The sequence below is a fragment of the Dipodomys spectabilis genome, unplaced genomic scaffold (assembly GCF_019054845.1).
Source record: "Dipodomys spectabilis isolate Male_0828 unplaced genomic scaffold, ASM1905484v1 ptg000439l, whole genome shotgun sequence".
Taxonomy (NCBI): Eukaryota; Metazoa; Chordata; class Mammalia; order Rodentia; family Heteromyidae; genus Dipodomys; species Dipodomys spectabilis.
In genome coordinates, this window is record NW_024871116.1 from 627,872 (window position 1) to 648,162 (window position 20,291).

At 60.5% G+C, this 20,291-nt stretch overlaps 1 protein-coding gene across 1 annotated transcript; it reads right to left on the bottom strand.

The window, feature by feature from the left end:
• Positions 1-399: 399 nt before the first annotated feature.
• On the bottom strand, positions 400-19,706 carry LOC122097915 (uncharacterized protein KIAA1671-like). Its single transcript, XM_042668492.1, is given in 9 exon segments — positions 400-4,128; positions 5,662-5,744; positions 6,417-6,535; positions 7,631-7,755; positions 8,898-9,072; positions 9,871-10,044; positions 10,046-10,124; positions 15,269-15,387; positions 19,563-19,706. Coding segments are annotated over 8 exon segments (1,014 nt in total). The 3' UTR covers positions 400-4,128; positions 5,662-5,665.
• Positions 19,707-20,291: the final 585 nt, after the last annotated feature.

The following is a 20,291-nucleotide window of genomic DNA, read 5'->3' on the forward strand; positions in this document are numbered from 1 at the left end:
GTTTGTTGGTACATCTGTGAGCGTCTGTAGGAGCCAATCTGCAACCTAAGCAAAGCACTTTTGGGGGTGAGCATGGGGGGTGGGAGACGGGGCTTCCCAGTACACCCTGGCGTCTCCTGGCATGCTGTGGTAACTGCCTCTGTCCTTGCCTGGATCTCTGAGGGCACAGCCCACCCCGAGGGGGAGGGGATGCCGACACCTGGTGCAGTCTGGAGGTGACAATGGAAGGCAGGCCTTGGTAGGGCTCCATTCTGAGATGTCCACCCCAGAACCCCGTGCCAGCCAAGCTTGATTCCTGCCCTCCTCCTACCCCCCCCCGACCCCCCACTGCCCAGCCACGGAAGAGCAGAGGGCAGGCCCAGCCCGGCACGCCCAGGCACAGACCGGCTTTGTCCAACATAAACATGTAACAAAGCTTTATTTGCAGTTTTCAGAGTCGGATCGCAGCGTCCTGACACTCGGGGCTCACCATCACATGGACACCGCCGGCCGGATTTCCGGCCGCTCATCCAATCCACGAAGAAACTTCTTTATAGAGATGAGAAAGAAAGAAAAACCAAAACCAGAAAACAACAATCCCTTGCACAATCAGTAGTACTCTGGGAGCTCCAAGAAGCCACACTGCGGTTTTATTATTTTTTTTCCCATTAAAAATATAAAGTTTTGTTCTGTTTTCCTAGGGGGGTCATCAGTGGTGCAGGCAGGCTGCGGGTAAATGCCTGTGGCTTTGTCTGCCTTCCGTCCGTGATCCTGGAGCCAGGAGCTTGGGGTCGTGGCGTGTGTAGTCTTTTGGTGCCAGAAGAAACGATTAGGAAAATATAGACTATATGTATGGCTCGCCCCCCTCCCCCATCCTGCTTAACGAAGCGTGGGGCCCGCGGCCACTGGGGACGCGCTGGGCCCCCAGGGCTGTGGCGTGAGTTAGGAAACGACGCAGAAGCATCTTGTCCGGTGGCACGGCCCACGGCGGTCCCGTGAGCCCCTCCTGCATAAGGCAGTGGTGTGGGACACGGGTCCACATCACAAGCTCTCTTCAGGCCTGATTTGTAGGTGACAGGATGTCACCAGTGATTGTCACGGGTCAGAGTCACGGAAGAAGGGGGGGGGAGGGAGGCCTCCAGGCCCAGGGGCCCATCCCGGCCCCCGTAGCTGAAGGGAGGGGGTCCTCGGGTTTTCAGGCACTCCGGGGGGTACCATCTGGGGGAGGGGGGGCTTCGGGGTGAAAGAGTTCAAAAGCACAGGAGGAGACGGTGGCCATGGGGGCCCGGGATAGAAGAGTCTGCCCTGGCCCAGGCCGCGGCTCAGGCTTTCCTTGTGGCTTCCTGCCGTGGGCCTCACTTCCCAGACACGCGGAAGGAAATGCACCTGGGTGCCATGGGAAGGTGTGGTTGGCTCCCCTGGGGATGCTCTTGGCCTGGCTTCCCCCCCACACCACCACAGCTGTCACATTAGCACCTCACCCACCCCCATCCTCCCAGGACCCTGAGCTTCCCTCCCACAAGCTCTGGGGGTTCAGTTGCCAAAGGGATCCCCCCCCATACCCACCCACCATGCCTCTCAGCCAGAGATGGTAAAGGCAGCAGGGAGAAGATACAGACATATGGAAAGGGCAGCAGCTGTCCTAGCGGGGAGGGGCAGGGGAGGGGCTAGGGAGCAGAGGGGAGGGGCCTGCGGGAGGAGGCTGCCCGCCAGTCTGCATTCTGCACCAGGCTCTCTCCTCTGAGGACAGCCACCTGGAGGAGCGTCACACGGGGGTAGGCTCGATTAAGGCATATTACGCAAGGCATATTAAGGGGAGACACAGTTCCAAAGGCAAAGGGAGGACAATGAACCTGCATGCAGCCAGAGGCTCAGCCCCGGGGAGCTCGCCCAGCGAAGAGGAGAAATCAACAGCCCACTCATCTGTGCTCCTGGGTCTTCGCAGGGCCCCTCAGGGGTCACCAGAACCCGGAATTGTGGGAAGAGCCACAGAGGGCCTCAGAGGTCACAAAGACCCTGTCTGGGTTCCAGGCGATGAATTCAACCAATCCACCTGGAATCAAACATGTCTGCTGCCAGCGAGCCCTGCAAGGATGCCCGAGGTCCATCTCACTTCCGAGTGGGTGTCTTCCTCACTGGGACAAAGACACAGCTCCTTGGACACGAAGCATCCTGCAGGGCACACAGGACAATCTCGTACCCCCGGAGGAAGGAGAGGATGTGGAGGTCAAACACCAGCCATGTGCTCAGAAAGCCACTCTGCCAAAATCCATTGAAGGGCAAGCACAGAATGGGTCTTCAAAGCAGATACGCAGAGCAAGTGTTGCTGTGGAATCCCATTCCCCTAACGGCTACAGGGAACCGACTGGCCCTGAATTCAGGAAAGGAAGGAAATGCAAGCTGGCACTGAGCTGGGGAGGTGATGGGGCTTTTAGGGGCAGCAGGGGTGTGTGTGTGTGTGTGTGTGTGTGTGCGCGCGCGCGCGCACACGTGCGTGTGCATGCATGCACACCTGCATGCCTGGCACCGCTGTCCGTGGTGCTACACACAGGTGTTTGCTGAGCCTGGAGGAAATCAGGATTTGCTATCCCTGTCCACCCCACCTGAGCGGGAGAAAAGCAAGAAAAGAGAGATGACAGAGAGGATGTGACACAGCGGGAAATGGAGACTCGTGGGGAGGTGGGCAGGGGGAAAGAGGGTGAGTTTTGACACTTGTTGTTGTAGCGCAATGACCAAGGCCGGCTCCATGTCTCGGGAAGTCGGGTGGGGTGGGGGTGGGGCGGGGGAGACCCTGTGGAGGGCTCTAATGAGCACCATGCACAGGTCCATCAGGATGCCCAGCCCGAGGCCACCCCAGGGCCTCCCCGGGTTGTGTCTCCTAGGCAAGGTTGGCACCCGGCAGATAGCAACCCCAGGCCGGGCAGGTATAGGTGAGACGTCTTTACGGACCTGGGTTTGGGGGTGCAGGAGGCTGGTGCTTGAGTCCCTAAAAGGAAGGACAGAGTGGAGGTGTCTGGCGTCTCCAGAGGTATTAGCCACCCCTCAGAGCTTACCGTCAGCAAGAACAGACAAACAAGAAAGGAGGCGAGCTGAGCCTCACATCCCACCCCCTTTCCTCTGGTACCTCTGCTTAGAGTCTCTGGTCTGGGGAACCCCTCGCTCCCCCCAAAAAGGGCTTCGAATAAGATGATGGAGTTGTAATGTGGCTGCCATTTGTGAACCTAGATGTTGAGGGACAAAGGTCTCCGCCCAGAAATCAGAGCCCCCCGTGCAAAAAGCCTGGGGGACAGTTACAACTTTTCGGCAGCTCAGAGAAGAGTAAGATAACCTCAAATGGACACTGGGAAACCCAGGACTCGAACTGCCATCTCCCCGTCGTCTAATCTAAAGAGTGTCCATTGTCAAGTTTCAAAGAGGATTGGCTGAATTATTGCTTCATCGCCTCCAAAAGCCAACAAGCAGGGTACACGCAGCGCCCTGCCTGCTGGAAAGGAAAATCCATTTCAGATGCTGAAAAGAGACTTAAAAAAAAAATCAATCAAAAGTCCCATGGCAGTGTCCTGGGCCGAGGCCCCAGCAGGACGGGCACAGTTGGAGCCCCCTTAGCAATGTCTTCCAGAGAGCCCTGCCGGGGAGGAGCAGGTGTCTTCAGAGGAACGCAGGAGCGGGTCCAGCCCCGGGTGACGGCCCGGTGTCGACGGAAGGCGTTGAAACAAGGTAGAAATGCAAACTTGTCTTTCTGAGATAGGGTCTCCGTAGGTAGGCCCAGGTCTGGCTGGCACTGAACCTGAGATCCAGTCCTGCTTGGGTCTCCTGAGCGGCCAGGATGACGCACATGCACCGCCCTGCCACAAGTGCTGTATGCAGGGCCCGGCAGGGGACTGCGGAGGGCGGGCCTTCCTGTGTGAGGTGGTCTGCAGGGCCCGGCAGGGGACTGCGGAGGGTGGGCCTTCCTGTGTGAGGTGGTCTGCAGGGCCCGGCAGGTGACTGCGGAGGGCGGGCCTTCCTGTGTGAGGTGGTCTGCAGACCACGGAAGGGCCCAGGCACATGATGCTTGGCGCAGGGAGGAACGGTGGCTGTGGCCTCCTCCGAGGGGTCTGATGGTCACAGTTAAGGCTTCTGTTGATTAGGTGTGGCGGTGTCCCACACCTGGAGTAGAAAGAGCAATCTGGGTTCAGCAGACGGAGCGTTTCCCGCCCCCCATTTCTCTCCATCACTAGGCCTCTGGCCTTGGCCAGGGCCTGGGTGCGTGATGTCATTTGGGGGCATGCTCAGCGTGCAGGCGCTGGCTTCCCATCCCCAGCACCGTCATCAAAATAACTAGACCAGGTGCCGGTGGTCCCTCACGCAGGTGATCCTAGCTACTCAGGAGGCTGAGATCTGAGGATTGTGGCTGGAAGATAGCTTTGAGAAACAAATCCAAGAGACTTTTTTTTTGGCCGCAGGGCTTGAACTCTGGGCCTGGGCGCTGTCCCTCAGCTCTTCAGCTCAAGGCTAGAGCTCTACCACTTGAGCCACAGCGCCACTTCCAGTTTTCTGGTGGTTTATTGGAGATAAGAGGCTCAGAGACTTTCCTGCCCAGGCTGGCTTTGAACCGTGATCCTCAGATCTCAGCCTCCTGAGTAGCTAGGATTACAGGCGTGAGCCACTGTTGACTGGCTTCAAGAGACTTTTATCTCCAATGAATCAACAAAAAGCTGGAAGTGGCTCGAGTGGTAGGGCACCAGCCTTGGGTGAAGAAGCCAAGTGAGAGCAAGAGGCCCTGAGTTCAAGCTCCAGTACTGGCACAAAAGGGAAAAAAAATTCATGTGGATCTTTTGTTGTTGTTGTTGTTTGTTTCAGATCCTTCCTCCCCAAGAATGCATCCCTGGGCTGGGAAGGTGGCTCAGTGGTAGAGCGCTTGCCTTGCATGCCTGAGGCCCTGGGTTTGATTCCTCAGCACCACATAAGAAAAAAGAAAAAAGCCGGAAGTGGCGCTATGGCTCAAGTGGTAGAGCGCTAGCCTTGAGCTGAAGAGCTGAGGGACAGCACCCAGGCCCAGAGTTCAGGCCCCACGACCGGACCCAAAAAAAAAAAAAAAATCCCAAGAATGCATCCCTTACAAATCTCAAGTCAGGAGGAGATCTGGGCTGGGAGGGAGGATGGGAAACAGGGGAAGTCTGATTTCATTACAAGAACTTGAGGTTAATTTTCCTGAAATGGATTGTGGGGGATAACAGTGAATTCTGCGCCACGGCTGAGGTGAGGGGTTTGCTGATTGGCCTGGGATGAGCCCTGCGCCCCAGAGAGGATCACGGTTCACAACACTGCTGCACACTGTGCACGCTGGCACCAGATCCTGAACTCAGGGCTCCAGGTCCCCCACCCCCTTGGCTCTCAGTGCTCAACCACTCCAGCCATATCTCCAGCCCACATTTTTGCTGGTAAATTGGAGATGAGAGTCTCACGGACTTTTCTGCCTTGGCTGGCTTTGGACTGCGATCCTCTGTATCACACTCTCCTGAGAGGCTAAAGATTTGGGTCAGGGGCCATCCTTGCTTGTCCGGCTACATTTTTTTTAACTTAATTTCAGTTACACCATTTGTACATGAAGGTCACTGCCTCGTTCCAGATGCAGCCTCGGACCTCCCCTCCACCTCCGCCCCTCCGCCTTTTTCCAGGATCCGGCAGCGCCCGGCCCACCTGGTCAGGCTTGGTTCTCACACAGGCTCTGCCTCTTCTTGGACTTCAGCTCCCTTAGCCACTGGGGAGACGGCTCTTCCGACCTGCCACCATAAAGCCACAGGGGAAGTCAGGTCACGAGGGGGGCGGGGGCGCGGGGCTGGGGGATGGGGGACGGGGGGCGGGCGGGGAGGGCAGGGGCGATGGGGGACGGGGATGGGGAGGGGCAGGGGCGATGGGGGATGGGGGACGGGGGGGACAGGGGCAATGGGGGACAGGGCGGGGGGGGGGGGAGGGGAGGGTTCCCGCTGAGCCCAGCATCGGGCCCTGATCACCCAGCCCATCACGACCCTCCCAGCATGGTGGAGGCTTGTGAGCCCGTGTGGGGACCGCAGCCCTGGCCTTGGCTGAGGCTGGGAGGCGCTGGGCACTCTGGGCTGGGCTCTGTGTGGAGGGGGCCTGGCAGGGGACTGGCAGCTGCTCCCCCAACTTGCCCCAGAGTCCCCCCTCCATGCTGAGAGCTCCCTGGAGAGAAGGCAGCCTGCCCCAGTGTCCCCTTAGGGCTGTGTTGGTTGGTGGTTCCAAGCAACAGAGCTGGGTTTGGGGGCTGGGGTGGCAGGAATCGGGGAAAAGAAGCAGGACCCCAGGAACCGAGCCGCTGCTGTCTGGTGGGAAATCAGAGACTTGTGGCCAGTGCAGAAGCCAGCAGATGCCTGGGGCTCCTGGGTCCTGAGTGGGGGGACCCCCCTGCTCCCCCCCGTCCCCAGGCCGCTCACCTCTCATCCTTGTCCACACTGGAGGGCAGCACACGGCCGCCCAGCACTCCAGGCTGGAAGGGGGACTTGGGGGTCCTGGGGGCCCAGCCGGGGGTCTCGCTGGGACCGTGCAGCCGGGCCTGGAGGGAAGAGAGCCACGGTGGGGCCGCCTACTGCCTGGGGAAGGCCTCACTCCCGACGTGAGCAGACGCGGGGGGCCCTGGAGAGGTCCTGAGCGAACCCAGGCAGGAGCTGGGGGTCAGGGCAGGGGCCAGCAGGGGCCCCTCACAGAAGGCGACTGCCAGAGCCGGCGAGCACCGGCTGGCACCGAGGCTCCTGCGGCAATGTCCTGCCACGCCACCCATCGCCTCGGCCTTCCAGAGAAGCCCCCAGACAGACAGCACGCACGTGCACGCGCACGTACACACACACCCACTGCCCCTGGCCTCCTCGGACACGCGCACGCATGCGCACACTGCCCCCGGCCACCCGCTGGCCTCCTCACTGCTCCAGGGCTCTGACCGGAGTCTGCAGGACCCTGACGTGGCCTGATGCGGCGGTGGTCAGAGTCTCCACCTACACTGCCCGCTCCACGCGCGGCGCCCAGCGGCTTCCACGCACGCCTGCCTGCAGCCGCTCTCCCTCGTGGCCTGCCCGGCACGCCCAGGGCGCCCAGGGCCTATCAGGGCGGCCTTCACACGTGGTTTCTTTGTCAATAAGGAAGAGCAGAGACCGCCCATGTGCGAGGCTGCTGGGCTGGAAGGAGTGAGGGAGGTGGGGAGGGGAAGAAAGAGGGAGGAAAAAAAGAAAAAAAGGAAAGGAGAGCGGGAGGAAGGAGAGAAGGAAGGAAGGCACAGGGAGGATGGAGGAAGGGAGGAGAGGGGGAGAGGGAGAAGGGGAGAGGGGGAGAGGGAGGGGAGGGGGAGAGGGGGAGAGGGGGAGAGGGAGAAGGGGAGAGGGAGGAGAGGGGGAGATGGGGGAGAGGGAGGAGAGGGGGAGAGGGAGAGAGGGGGAGAGGGAGGAGAGGGGGAGATGGGGGAGAGGGAGGAGAGGGAGAGAGGGGGAGAGGGAGGAGAGGGAGAGAGGGGGAGAGGGAGGAGAGGGAGAGAGGGGGAGGGGGGAGAGGGGGTAGGGGGGAGAGGAGGAGAGGGGGGAGGGGGAGGGGGAGAGGGGGGAGAGGGAGGGGAGAGGGGGAGAGGGGGAGGGGGAGGCAGCGGCTGGGGCGAGTCCAGTACCTTGAGAGCCGCGGGGTCCAGGCCTGGGAAGGCGGGCGTCCTGTGCAGGGGGCCGGTCGGCGTCCGCTCCACGCTAGACGAGTTCTCTTCCTCATCTGACTCCTCCCTCCGGGGCGATTTCTCTTCTGTGGCAAAGCGAGGGAGCCCAGTGGCCGGCGTCTGCCACGCCACGCCACGCGGGGAGCAGGGAGGCCTCTGTGTCCGACCCTGCCACCGCAGCCTCTCCACGGCGGCCTGGAGCGGGCAGGACGCTCCCAGCTCCTGTTTCTACCAGGTCCCCCCTCCCCTCCCCCCCCCTCCCCCTCTCTCTCAAGCTCTACCTCCTGCTAGCTGATACCGAGCGGATTCTCCCCAAGGAAAGAACAGACAGACAGACAGACAGACAGACAGGCCACATCCGGGTCAGGGAAGCCGGTGGACACCCTGGCAGAGACTGAGGGTGGCCCGCCAGCCAGGGCCGAGTGATGCATGCAGGGCGGGAGGTGGGAAGGTGGGGAGTCCACTGTGTCCTGCCCCTCCAGGCCACCAGGACGCCCCTGGGGGCGCTCTGCATTTTTATCCTAACTCTGGTTTATCTGCTCCAAGTGGCTCCAGGAAAACCCAGGAGGCTCGGGGAGACATCTGACTCACTGGCGGGCACAGGGGATGGGAGAGAGGGACCCGGCCCCCCTCACTCAGAAGCGAGGCCCTGCAGCTAAGTCCCCAGCAGAACTTCAGGGGTCTCCCTGGCCCCGGACCACCCCTCCCTCTGCCAAGATTCCCAGCTCCTGCCACACAGAAAGCTCTTCCCACCCCGGCCACCCGTTGATGGCTGGGTCCACAATGCTCTTCCCTAGATCATTCTTATCTGCCTCAAGATTCTGCTCTGTTCTTAATATGGAATGCAGCCAAAGCAGTGTCCAGAGGAAAACATATAGCCTCTAAAAATGTATTTAGGAAAGTTAATTAAAACAAGAAACAAAAACAAAACCTGGTCTGTCCACGCAAGAACCTAGGGAAGGATCAGCAAGCCTAAAGAGCGAACAGAGAAGGGCGACTTTCACAGGGATCACAAACCAATGTTAGGTTATGTCTGCGCCCTTTGTGACCCAAAGGGCCCCGATTTGATTCTCTCTCAAAACACTTGTCTTATAAGCTCTGTAGAAGAAGAACCCCCCATCCTACGTGGTCGAGTTCTGCTGTCTGGGAACCTCCTCCCAGGGTTTGAGGTCAACCCTCCCCGCAGTTCCGGGTGGTGGGTGGGTGGGGAAGGGTGTGGCCTGCGAACCTGTGGAGTCCTTGAACATCCACAGGCTGTCGGCCTCCTCCTCCACGGGGGTGGGGACCCCGGCCTCCCCGGAGCGGCTGCGCAGGGCGTGGCCGAGGGTGGGCGCGCGCCGGCGGCTGCGCTTGCTCAGCTGCACCCGCGTCTTCAGAGCGCTGGAGTCCAGGACCGAGGTCTGCTGCGGGGTGTGAGGGGGGGAGAGGGGGAAGCAAGGCGTGGGGCGCAGGCCACGGGGCCGGGGCTCAGGGCCGCGTGGACGCCTGGCTGCGTCTTCCCCTCTTCTGAGAGCCCCCGGCAGCCCTCAGGCTCATCACCAGAACAGGGAACCCACACAGACCTGGGGGCCGGAACGCAGCCCCCCTCCCCCAGTCTCCATAGCCTGTGAGGGCAAGAGCCCGCCCTACCCCTAAACGCGTCCGAGCTGCGGGCACTAGTCACAAGCACGCAGGAGCTGAGGACCAGAGAGGCCGGGGAGCTTCCCCAGGACACACAGCTGCGCGTGGCCAGCCCAGGAGGGGCCCTGCTTGCCTGAGCAGGGGTCCCCTGCAGGCAGAACCTCCTGGAGGGACAGTTCAGGAGTGGCCTGAGCCTGTGTCTGTCTTTCTAGATACCTGGGAGGCTGAGGTCGGGAGCTCGCTTGGGCAAAAAAGCTGCGAGCCGCAGGCTGGGAGGCGTAGCTCAGGTGGCAGAGCGCCTGCCCAGGAGCACAGATTGCAGAAGAGAGGGACGGGGAGGAGGAGGGGAGGGGAGGAGGGAGGGGAGGAGGGAGGGGAGGAGGGAAGGGAGGGGAAGAGGGAGGGGAGGGGAGGAGGGAGGGGAGGAGGGAGGGGAGGAGGAGGGGAGGAGGGAGGGGAGGAGGGGGGGAGGGAGGGGAGGAGGAGGAGAGGGGAGGGAGGAGAGGAGGGAGGGGAGGAAGAGGAGAGGGGAGGGAGGGGAGGAGGAGGGGGAGGCTGCCATCTGCAGCGCGGGCACTCACGTGGATGAAGGGGAAGTGGTCCACCGCGTGGGCAGGGCGGGTGTCGGGTGGCAGGGGTCCCCCGGGGCCGTCCGTGGTCTCGAGCTCAGGGTCGGAGCGGCCAGCGCTGGTGCTCCCTGGACCCCCGGGGCGGCCATGCTCCTCGGTGGAGGGCCCGGGCGGGGAGGATGGGGAGGACGGGGAGGAGAAGCGGGAGCTGGCGGGCTGTCTCCGCCCCGCTGTGCCGTCGGGGGACGGGGGTCCCGGGCGCCACGCTGCGAGGAGCAATGGAGAAGCCCCTGAGAACCGAGCGCAAACACAGGAGCGGGCGGGTGGGCGCCGCGGATCTTCCACACCAGGAACCGGGGGCAAAGCCTCCCGGGGCCCCGCCTGAAGGAGCTCAGGCCAGCATGTGCCGGTCTGTGCCGCTCACAGCGCCCCCCGCTGGGCAGGTGGGGGAGCTGCCCGGTGCCCATCACTACCTCCTTGGCTGCTGTGGGCTTCAGCGCTGGGGGGGGAGGGCAGCCAAGGGTGGGGGCGGGGGCAGCCCAGGGTGGGGGGGGGCGGGCAGCCAAGGCAGGGGGGCGGTGTCCCTGAATGTAAGCAGATGCTGGAGCTCCCACAGTCTGGGAGCAAAAAAAGAATGTAAAATGTCCTATTAACAGCTTCCTGAGAACCCGCAGACCTGGAAGGTGGCTCAGTGGTAGAGCGCTTGCCTGGCGTATGCACGAAGCCCTGGGTTCCAGTCCTCAGAAAAGGCAGGAAGTGGCACTGTGGCTCAAGTGGTAGAGCGCTAGCCCTGGGCAAAAGCAGCTAGGGACAGTGCCTAGGCCCTGAGTTCAAGTCCCAGGACTGAAAAAAAATGAATAATGGCATGAAAACTTGTGAAGATTAAAACAAATGCATTTTACTCATTCCTCAATACTCTGCACAGATGGGTCTGTGTGTGTGTGTGTGTGTGTGTGTGTGTGTGTACATGCGTGTGTGTGTTCCAGTCCTGGGGCTTGAACTCAGGGCCTAAATCCTGTCCCTGAGCTTTTTCACTCAAGGCTAGCACTTTACCACTTGAGCCACAGCTCCACTTCTGGCTTTTTCCTGGAGATCAGAGTCTCACAGACTTTCTTGCCTGGCTGGCTTTGAGCCATGGTCCTCAGATCTCAGCCTCCTGAGTAGCTGGGATGACAGGCATGAGCACCAGTGCCCAGGAAGATGGGGGCTGGGGAACTTCCGCACAGCTCCCCCTAATTCGCTCGTGTCTGGGATGAGGGAGGGCCGGCTGACCGAGCAGCTCCGTGCAGCCGTGGGGCTGACAGGCATGGCCGAGCCTCCCCACTACCCTACAAGGATTACATCAAACCCTGGAGCCCTGCAATCTGACCATGCAAAGTAACTGCTGGCCTCGAGTCATAATCCTCCTCCTTCCTACTGCCCTCTCGTAGCGGGGCCTGCAAGTGTGCACCACCTCACCCGGGCTGTTTGCTAACATGGGGGTCTCGTGATCTTTCTGTCTAGGGCAGCTTTGGACTGTGATTCCCCCTGATCTCTGTCTGTCTCCCCGGGAGCGGGGTTTACAGCAGGACCAGGTGGGAAATGCATCAACAAGCCCAGCTAGGCACACCTCCACCACACACACAGAGCCAGGAGCACGGCGGAGCTTCTAAGCCAGGACATGGGCCTGAGTCGTCAACCCTGGCACCCTGGTGCTTGCCATGCCTCGGCCACTCGGGGAGGAGGATTCCATGACAGGTGGCAGGTGGGCGGGATTGAGACAAACGTGGCAGGTGGCAGGCTTGTCCACCACCTGTGATGCTTGACCGGGGATGCTGCAGTACCGCTGGGGTACAGCAGGGGGCGCCGGCCACCGGGAGAACCCAGGCCCCGTTCAGCCCAGGCCATGTTCATCGCGGTCACAGTGGTGCGGAGCTAAGAGCTGGGCCCTGCCTCACTCAGCGGATGGGCAGAGCCGAGAGCGGGGTCTCTTCAGGGATACAAACTCCCTACTGCGTGCGGGCCTCCTCTCCCGCCAGACAGGGCACGAGTGAACGTTCACACGCGTAACTGACTCGTGATGGCTGGTTGGTGAGCTGTTGTCCCTGGGGATGGGAGATGTCACCGGAAAACCATAGCTCACCCTTCCCGGGGCTCAGGCCAGCTGGGGCGGGGCAGATTCGCACCTGGCAGGCTCTGAATCCAATTAAGGCTCCAGAACCTGCAGCCAAAGTATTTTCTCCTAGCCAGGCTGGCACGCAAAGCCCCACAACACACGTGCCTTAGAGATGGTTCGGACACGGCTTATAAAGAAGTAAGAGGTGTGTCCAGCAATGTGTGCCTGTAATCCAAGCCCTCGGGAGGTAAAAGCAGGAAGACTGCAAGTATGAGACCAGCCTGGGCTGCGTAGCGAGACCCTGTCTCAAGAAAAAAAAAATACGCCAGCTATGGTGGCTCACACCTCAATCCCAGCTATTCAGGAGGCAGAGATCAGGACAATCATGGTTCAAGACTAGCCAGGAAATGGCTGTGCCCCACACAGCACACACTCACCTGCAATCCCAGATACAACAGGGAGGCAGAGATGTAAAGGCTATTCATTCAAGGATGGCTGGTCAAAAAAGTGGAAGACCCTATCCGAAAAATAACCTAAAGAAGGAAAGGGCTGGGGGTGTGACTCAAATGGTAGAGTGCCTGCCTAGCAAGGGAAGGAAGGAAGGAAGGAAGGCAGAAAGAAAGAAAGGAAGAAAGAAAGAAGAAGGAGGAGGAGGAGGAGGAAAGGAAGGAAGGAAGGAAAAGAAAGAAAGAAAGAAAGGAAGGAAGGAAGGAAGTCCCTCAATGAGCCCCCTCACCCACTGGGGCATCCGGTTCTGTTAATGACCACAGTAACCAGTGACAATCCCCTAACGTAGCACGCCAACATTCTCATTTGACAGAAATGAATGGAGTGGGGGGGAGGGGGGAGGCTGGGAAGGGAGGTGAAGGGTAAACAAAGGAGGAGGCTGCAATGCTTGGTAAGAAATGTATGCATTATCCTGCCCATGTAATTGTAACCCCTCTGTACAGTATGTTCACAAATAAAACAAAATTAAATTAAAAAAAAAAAAAGAAATGAATGGAATAGTGCAGAACAGAACTTAAAATTTAAAGCAAGCGTAAATTTGGGCAATTGGATCTGCAACAAGTTTAAAACATTGAACGACAAAATTCTATTCTACATAAGTGAATCTGGGATATTTTACTCGTTCCTTACCATGTCTTACTATAAATTAGAAATTCAATCGTATAGCTATAGACCTGTGCCTACGTAAGAACTCTGTATCAGGAATAGAGGGATTGGGTTGAAAACCTAAATAGGTAAATTACTTGCTTAGATTTAATTTTCCTCTCGGCTTCTGATGGGCACGAGATATTGGAAGCCTAAAAGTTTAACAGTTCTCAAAGGACAAGTGAGCCCGTTTCTGTAGAAATTATCTTGGTCAATGCTCGAATACAGGAAGCAAGTAATTTCTACTTACAGCTATAATGGTTCATAATAAAGAACCTTAACTTGCGAAGCAAAATGTATTCGAGCTGTTTTAATTCTCAGCCATGTAACTCAAGGATTTTTTTTTAGGTTGTATTACTGTTCATCTGCCATCTTTATTTAATAGTTAACCTGGTTCCAAAGAGAATGTGAAAGTGTTCAAATGTTTGCAATTATGCCAAAACATCCTAATGCTATTTTCTGCCCTGTGTTTTAAAATTCTTCTAAATGTTTTATTCAAATTTCTATTAGCATTATTCTTTTGGTTGAATGCTTTTGTGGTAAGATAATAAGTATTCTTAACATTGTTAAAGAAGAAAGAAAGAAAGGAAGAAAGAAAGAAAGGAAGGAAGGAGGGGAAAAAATAGAAGTGTCCTATGTATACTATGTCCTAGCATTGGTAGACACACACACACACACACACAGAGGAATACAGGGAACATCATCTAGAGAGAATAAAATCATTGCCTAAAGGTGTATCTGTGTGCAGGGATCACAAATGACTCATTTTCTTTCTAAGTCTTCTACTAATAAAATTTACACAGCAAGCCGTACGCTGGTGGCTCAGGCCTGTCATCCTAGCTACTCAGGAGGCTGAGATCTGAGGATCGCGGTTCAAAGCCAGCCTGGGCAGGAAAGTCCATAAGACTGTTATCTCCAATAAGCCACTCAGAAAACCAGAAGTGGTGCTGTGGCTCAAGTGGTAGAGCGCTCCCCTTGAGCTGAGGAGCTAGGGACAGCGCCCAGGCCCGGAGTTCAAACCATGGCTATCAAAAGAAAAAAAAACAACAAACCACCGAGTGTGTTTATGGAGCGGACGCTGACCGTCACACTTGCCGCCACTGATTTGCTGGAATGTTTTTGTCAACCTTTCAGGAAATCTGGGACCCTGGGACCTTTGCCTCCCGACCCCCATGGGCCCTAGACCGCCCCAACCTGCCTCCATGGATCCGTCTCCCTCCCCACATCACACTTCATTTTGTTCTTCTGTGCTTGCAACATTCTCTTTCCATGACGGGAGGCTTGTGAGGCGCAGTCCCCGCCGTGCGGGGTGGCCGGGTGTGGCCCGCCCCCTCCGCGCCGCGCCCCGCCCCCTCCGCGCCGCGCCCCGCCCCCTCCGCGCCGCGCCCCGCCCCCTCCGCGCCGCGCCCCGCCCCCTCCGCGCCGCGCCCCGCCCCCTCCGCGCCGCGCCCCGCCCCCTCCGCGCCGCGCCCCGCCCCCTCCGCGCCGCGCCCCGCCCCCTCCGCGCCGCGCCCCCTCCACGCCGCGCCCCGCCCCTCCGCGCGGCGCCCCGCCCCCTCCGCGCCGCGCCCCGCCCCTCCGCGCCCCGCCCCCTCCGCGCCGCGCACCGCCCCCTCCGCGCCGCGCCCCCCTCCGCGCCGCGCCCCCTCCGCGCCGCGCCACGCCCCCTCCACGCCGCACCCCGCCCCTCCGCGCCGCGCCACGCCCCCTCCGCGCCACGCCACGCCCCCTCCGCGCCCCGCCCCGCCCCCTCCACGCCGCGCCACGCCCCCCTCCGCGCCGCGCCCCCTCCGCGCCCCGCCCCCTCCGCGCGCCGCCCCCTCCGTGCCGCGCACCGCCCCCCTCCGCGCCGCGCCCCCTCCGCGCCCCGCCCCCTCCGCGCACCGCCCCCTCCGCGCACCGCCCCCTCCGCGCCGCGCCACGCCCCCTCCGCGCCGCGCCCCCTCCGCGCCGCGCCCCCCTCCGCGCCGCGCCCCCCTCCGCGCCGCGCCCCCTCCGCGCCGCGCCACGCCCCCTCCACGCCGCGCCCCGCCCCCTCCACGCCGCGCCCCGCCCCCTCCACGCCGCGCCCCGCCCCCTCCGCGCCGCGCCACGCCCCCTCCGCGCCGCGCCACGCCCCCTCCGCGCCGCGCCACGCCCCCTCCGCGCCGCGCCACGCCCTACCTGTCCCCACGGGCACGCGGCTCGGCCCACACGCCGTCGTGGCCGTCCCCGGCCTGCACCAGGGTGTCCGTGTCCTTGGCCTCGGGGCTCCGCCGGGAGAAGCATTGCTTCAGCTGGTCCTGCGGGGGACATGCGTGTCAGGGAGGCGCTCGGAGCACTGGACACGCGAGTCACCATGAGCCACGGCGACTCATGGCGGCCAGCCTCCTGCCGCCCTCCCGGAGGCTCCCTGCTGGGGAGCCCGGCCCTCCGGGGTGTCTGCTTGAGCCTCAGCGAGCAGCCTGGTCCCCACGCCCGTGTGTCACGCATCCCCCGCAGCCCGGGGCCATCCAGCCAACTCGCCACCCACCCTGCTGTCCCTCAAGAAGCCCAGGACGTGGGCTTCACCACGGCCCCCACTTTCCCCACGTGGAGGGCGGGTGACTCAACCCTCGCCAGACAGCCAGTGGCGAGGCCTCGTCTGGAGCCCCGCGCCCATGCTGGTGGCTGACACAAGGCTGCGGTCACCACAGAACTGGCCACGGGGCCACCACGGACCCCCCCTCCGAGCTCATCCACGTGACAAAATAAAAGTCCTGCCTGTGGCCCAGCGCCCCCCCCCCCCCCCCCCAGCCTGGATGCAAACGCACTCAGCAGCTGAGGAATCTGGAGATGAGGAAGGAGCTGCAAGCAAGCCGGGCCCTGATTCCAGAAAGTTCCCACACAGCACACCCTACTCCCTCCTTTGGACCCATAGCTGTGTGGTAGAGCGCTGGCCAGGCACGTGCAAGGCCTGAGCTCTGTCCCCACCTGCGTACACACACAGCATGCATATGCACAGCGCGCGCGTGCATGTGCACACACACACACACACACACACAATCTAGTGTTCCACGGACCAGCTCCTTTCACGCGAGCGCTCTACCACTTGAACCACGGTGCCACTTCTGGTTTTCTGGTGGTTCATTGGAGATGAGAGTCTCACAGACTTTCCTGCCTGGGCTGGCTTTGAACTGTGATCCTCAGATCTCAGCCTCTGAGGCGTTAGGATGACAGGTGTGAGAAGCCGGCTCCCTGCTAGAGCTCATACTTTTCCATTAATGGTCAATGACAGGATGGACTGGCCTGGTGCTAAATCCACGCATCTCCCGGTGAGCACCACCAGTCCCCAGTGCCGGGCAGGGCTGCCGAGGGCCGCGCTGCAGGGGGGGTGGTCTGTGCTCAGGACAGTGGAGACACCTTGCCAAACCCTCGCAGGTGTGGGAGGGATTTTCCCCTCTACCTCCTCATGCCAGATCAGGTTCCCAGGGCACCTCCCTGCCACCCCCGCATGCATCCTCTGAAGGATGGACAAGTCTCTTTCTGGAATTTTCCACGGGAATTCAGGCACGGAGACCCTCAGCGTCCATTCATGGCTTTGCCACATGGGACACAGAGGTCCAGGAGCCAGAAGAGCGGGGCATGGCTCCCGGTTCTGGGGGTGAGTGACAGGCAGGGCTGGGGCCCCCCAGTATCTGCCAGACCCTGCCCCGGACTGTGCCCCTCGGCCACGAGGCTGCACGGGCCCGGGAAGGCTTCACAAACCCAGGAGCTTGCAGCCTAAGCAAAACCCGCCTGCTTGGATTCGCTCATCACCAGAGCCGGCGGCCCGTAGAAGGTTCTGGTCTTGGCCCTAGCCCAGGTCCAGGGGAGACGGGTCTGTTCAGCCCAGCCTGGAGATGGGGGCGACACATGTCTTTAAGGGTCATGTTCAAACACGCCACACCCCAGGTCCCCAAACTCAAAACGGGCACATTCAGCTGAATCAGCAAATGTTCCAGAAACTTCTCTCTAGAGAAGCATCTGACACGGTGAATACGGAGGCTCTGGGAGGGATTGGCAAGACCGGCACACAAGGAGAGCGAGCTTAGGTGTGGGCAAGATGGCAACTGGAATTCCCAGCTGCACAGGGAGACAGCCGGCCGGGGAAAGCCACCTCCCCAAGAACACACACGCCACAAGAGACTCACGCTCACACACACTCACACACACACACAGCAGAGGCAGGAAGAGGAAAATACGCCTCCGCTGCGGGTCCTGACGCCAGCTGCCTACAAACAATCATACGTGGGAGGATGAGCAGAGACTCACATTGATTCTAGAAGGTTCCATAGCCAACGGCCCACAGGGCTGGCTTTTTATTACTGATTTTATTCAGGATCCACACCTGTGGTTTGAGGCCCTGATAGAATCTAATGGTAACATTCAAATTAAATAAGTCAATTATTCTTCCAAGTGCCACCCATTAGGTTGTGTGCGTGAGCGTGCATGTGTGCACACACTCGCATTGTGCCTGGTGTGGTGGCTCACACCTGTAATCCTAGCTACTCAGGAGGCTGAGGTCTGAGGCTCACAGTTCAAAGCCAACCAGAGCAGGAAAGTCCATGAGACTCTGATCTCCAATGAACCATCAAATAGCCAGAAGTGGCGCTGTGACGCAAATGGTAAAGCACCAGCCTTGAGCACAGAAGCCCAAGGACAGTGTGCAGGCCCTGAGTTCAAGCCCCAGGATCAACACACACACACACACACAATCGCCTAAGAACAAAGCAGCCTTTGTGAGTGAGTGGCCAGGCCCAGTCAGCTCTCTTCTAGTAAAGGGGGGCGCGGTGGGTGAGCCCCGGGCCTGGTGAGCCACCATGGTCTCTGCGCTGGGCCTCACCAACTCCGCTGTCTACGGGACAGCAAAACACGCTCCTGGCTGTGTGCCAAGAAAACTTTATCGACAGAAGGGACTGTCGGCTGGATTCAGCTCTGGGGCAGTGGTTGGCTGGTCCTCACTCCGCAGCCTTCAGACAGAAGTGGGGGCTAGGCCGCCACTCTGCACCCCAGCCTGGGGTGCACTGCCTGTGGGGAGGGGGGGCAGGTGTGAGCTTCTAAACCAGAACCGGTGACATGGTGGGGAAAGAAAACACCGCGCCCCGACATAAGGACTGTGGGGAGCCCCGAGTCGGTCACAACTGACATCGCAGTTCCAAGTAACCCAAGACGTCCAGCCCGGCCCCCAGCAACTCCACACCCTGGCTGGCCAGGGAGCTCTGTGGTCACCCAGCATGGTCGCCCAGCACGGAGGACTCCTGCTTGGAGTCAGGGCCTTGCCGGGGCCTCTGGCATCGCCCTCTCCTCGTCCAGGTCCAGGTCGGTCTGAGCACATGGGGGGGGGGGGCAGGGGGCTGAACCAGATCTCGCTTCCCAAGGCTGCCATGTTCTCCTGGCTCTGGCCAACGAAGAGAGCTACCAGGCCCTCGGCAACCCTTTGTCAAATGGGGAAAATGAGGACCAAGCAAACAAAGAGAACCTGGCACATAGTAAGGGCTGAATAAATAAGACCGGTGGGAGAAAGCAAAAATGGGTGGGATGGGAGAAGGGAGGGGGGAGGCAGGAGAGAGGAAGGAGGGACCGTTGGAGGGTGGGAGGGAGGTAGAGGAGAGGGAGGGAGCACAGAGGAGAGGGGGAGGTGGGAGGCAAGGAGGGCAGCCAACTGAGAGGAAATAGATGGATGGTGGATGGATGAGTGGGTGGGTGGGTGAATGGATGGATGGATGGATGGATGGATGAGTGGATGGATGGGTGAATGGATGAATGGATGGATGGATGGGTGGGTGGATGGGTGGATAGAAAAACTGAGTGAACGGATGGGTGGATGAATGGATGGATGGATGGGTGGATAGATGGACTGTGGGTGAATGGATGGGTGGGTGGGTAGATGGGGGATGGATGGGTGGATAGATGGATGGATGAGTGGATGGAGGGGTGGGTGGAAGGATGTGTGGAGAATGAGGCTGGGCGTGGCCATCAGACCCATCTGCCAGCAAAACCTGGAGCAAGAGCGCCCCCTAGGGGCAGGGGAGAGCACTTCCTGGGAAAGGGCAAGAGGCCTGCCAGGGACCCGTCTGTGGCTCCAGCAACCACGACACAAGCGTGGCCTGGGGCCAGCAGGCCTGGCCCGCGTGGCTGGAGGTGGTGTCAGGACACGGCGGGCGTTACCCAGCGGGACGGGAGGCTGTCTCTCCAGGGCTGGTGGCGGGGGGAGGAGAAGGGAGCGAGGAGAGACCGCGGGCTGGGCAGGTGGGCAGAGACGGCATGGCCGGGGTCCTCCCTAGTCTGCGTGAAAGCACGTGGCTCTCCCTCCACGGGCCTGCAGGAGGTGTGCATCACGCCATCCATGCAGCCCACGGAGCCACGGGAAAGCCACAGAGCCCTCGGCGGACAAGCCGGGGCCTGGCGGGGGGCAGCCGAACCACTGCCCTGCGGGGCCCAGGCAGGGCCAGCTCACCTGATGGCCTCGACGGTCACCAGTCACGTCCAGGTCCCCCACGGCGAGCAAACGCCACAGCTCCACATGGCAGCCACGGTGCTGCCATCGGGCTGAGCGCGGAGGGGCTGCCGGGCCCGAGGGGCGGGGACACGCACACCCCATGCAGCCATTCTGCACGGGGCAGGCTTGCTTTCTGGGAGGAAGCACCCCGCAAAGCTCTCCACCGAGGACAGCCTTGATGAGTGGGCTCCCAAGCCTCCCGGGCCTCCGGATCCCAGGGGCCCGGGGGACACCCCGGGGCCTGGGCTCTGCGCTCTGGGGATGGAAGGTGTGGTAGAGCACCAGCCCTGAGCCAGGAAGCTGAGAGTGAGAGGTCTTGAGTTCGAGTCCTAGTATGACTTTGTTTCTATAAAGCACGCAGTGCAAAATCCTGACACTCTGTGAACAGCGTGGCCAGCGTGAAATGCTTCTTCACAGGTGTAAAATAGAGATCGACCCTCAGAGAAGTGGGGAGGAGGGCCCCCCAGAAAGTCAGGGGTCCACAGGGGCGTTGGGGGAGACCAGATCACACGTCACTGGTGTGGAAGCAGAATCTATGTGGATCTTAAGCCTGAAGGTTTTTAGTAAGCTCTGCAGTGATGCTCGGCTGACCTGTGTGGCGAGGGACAGGTACGCCACCGAGTCCCCGGGGGAACAAACAGCTTCTTGGGGACACTGGGCCACCATTTGCCAGTGCGTAAGCGGGCA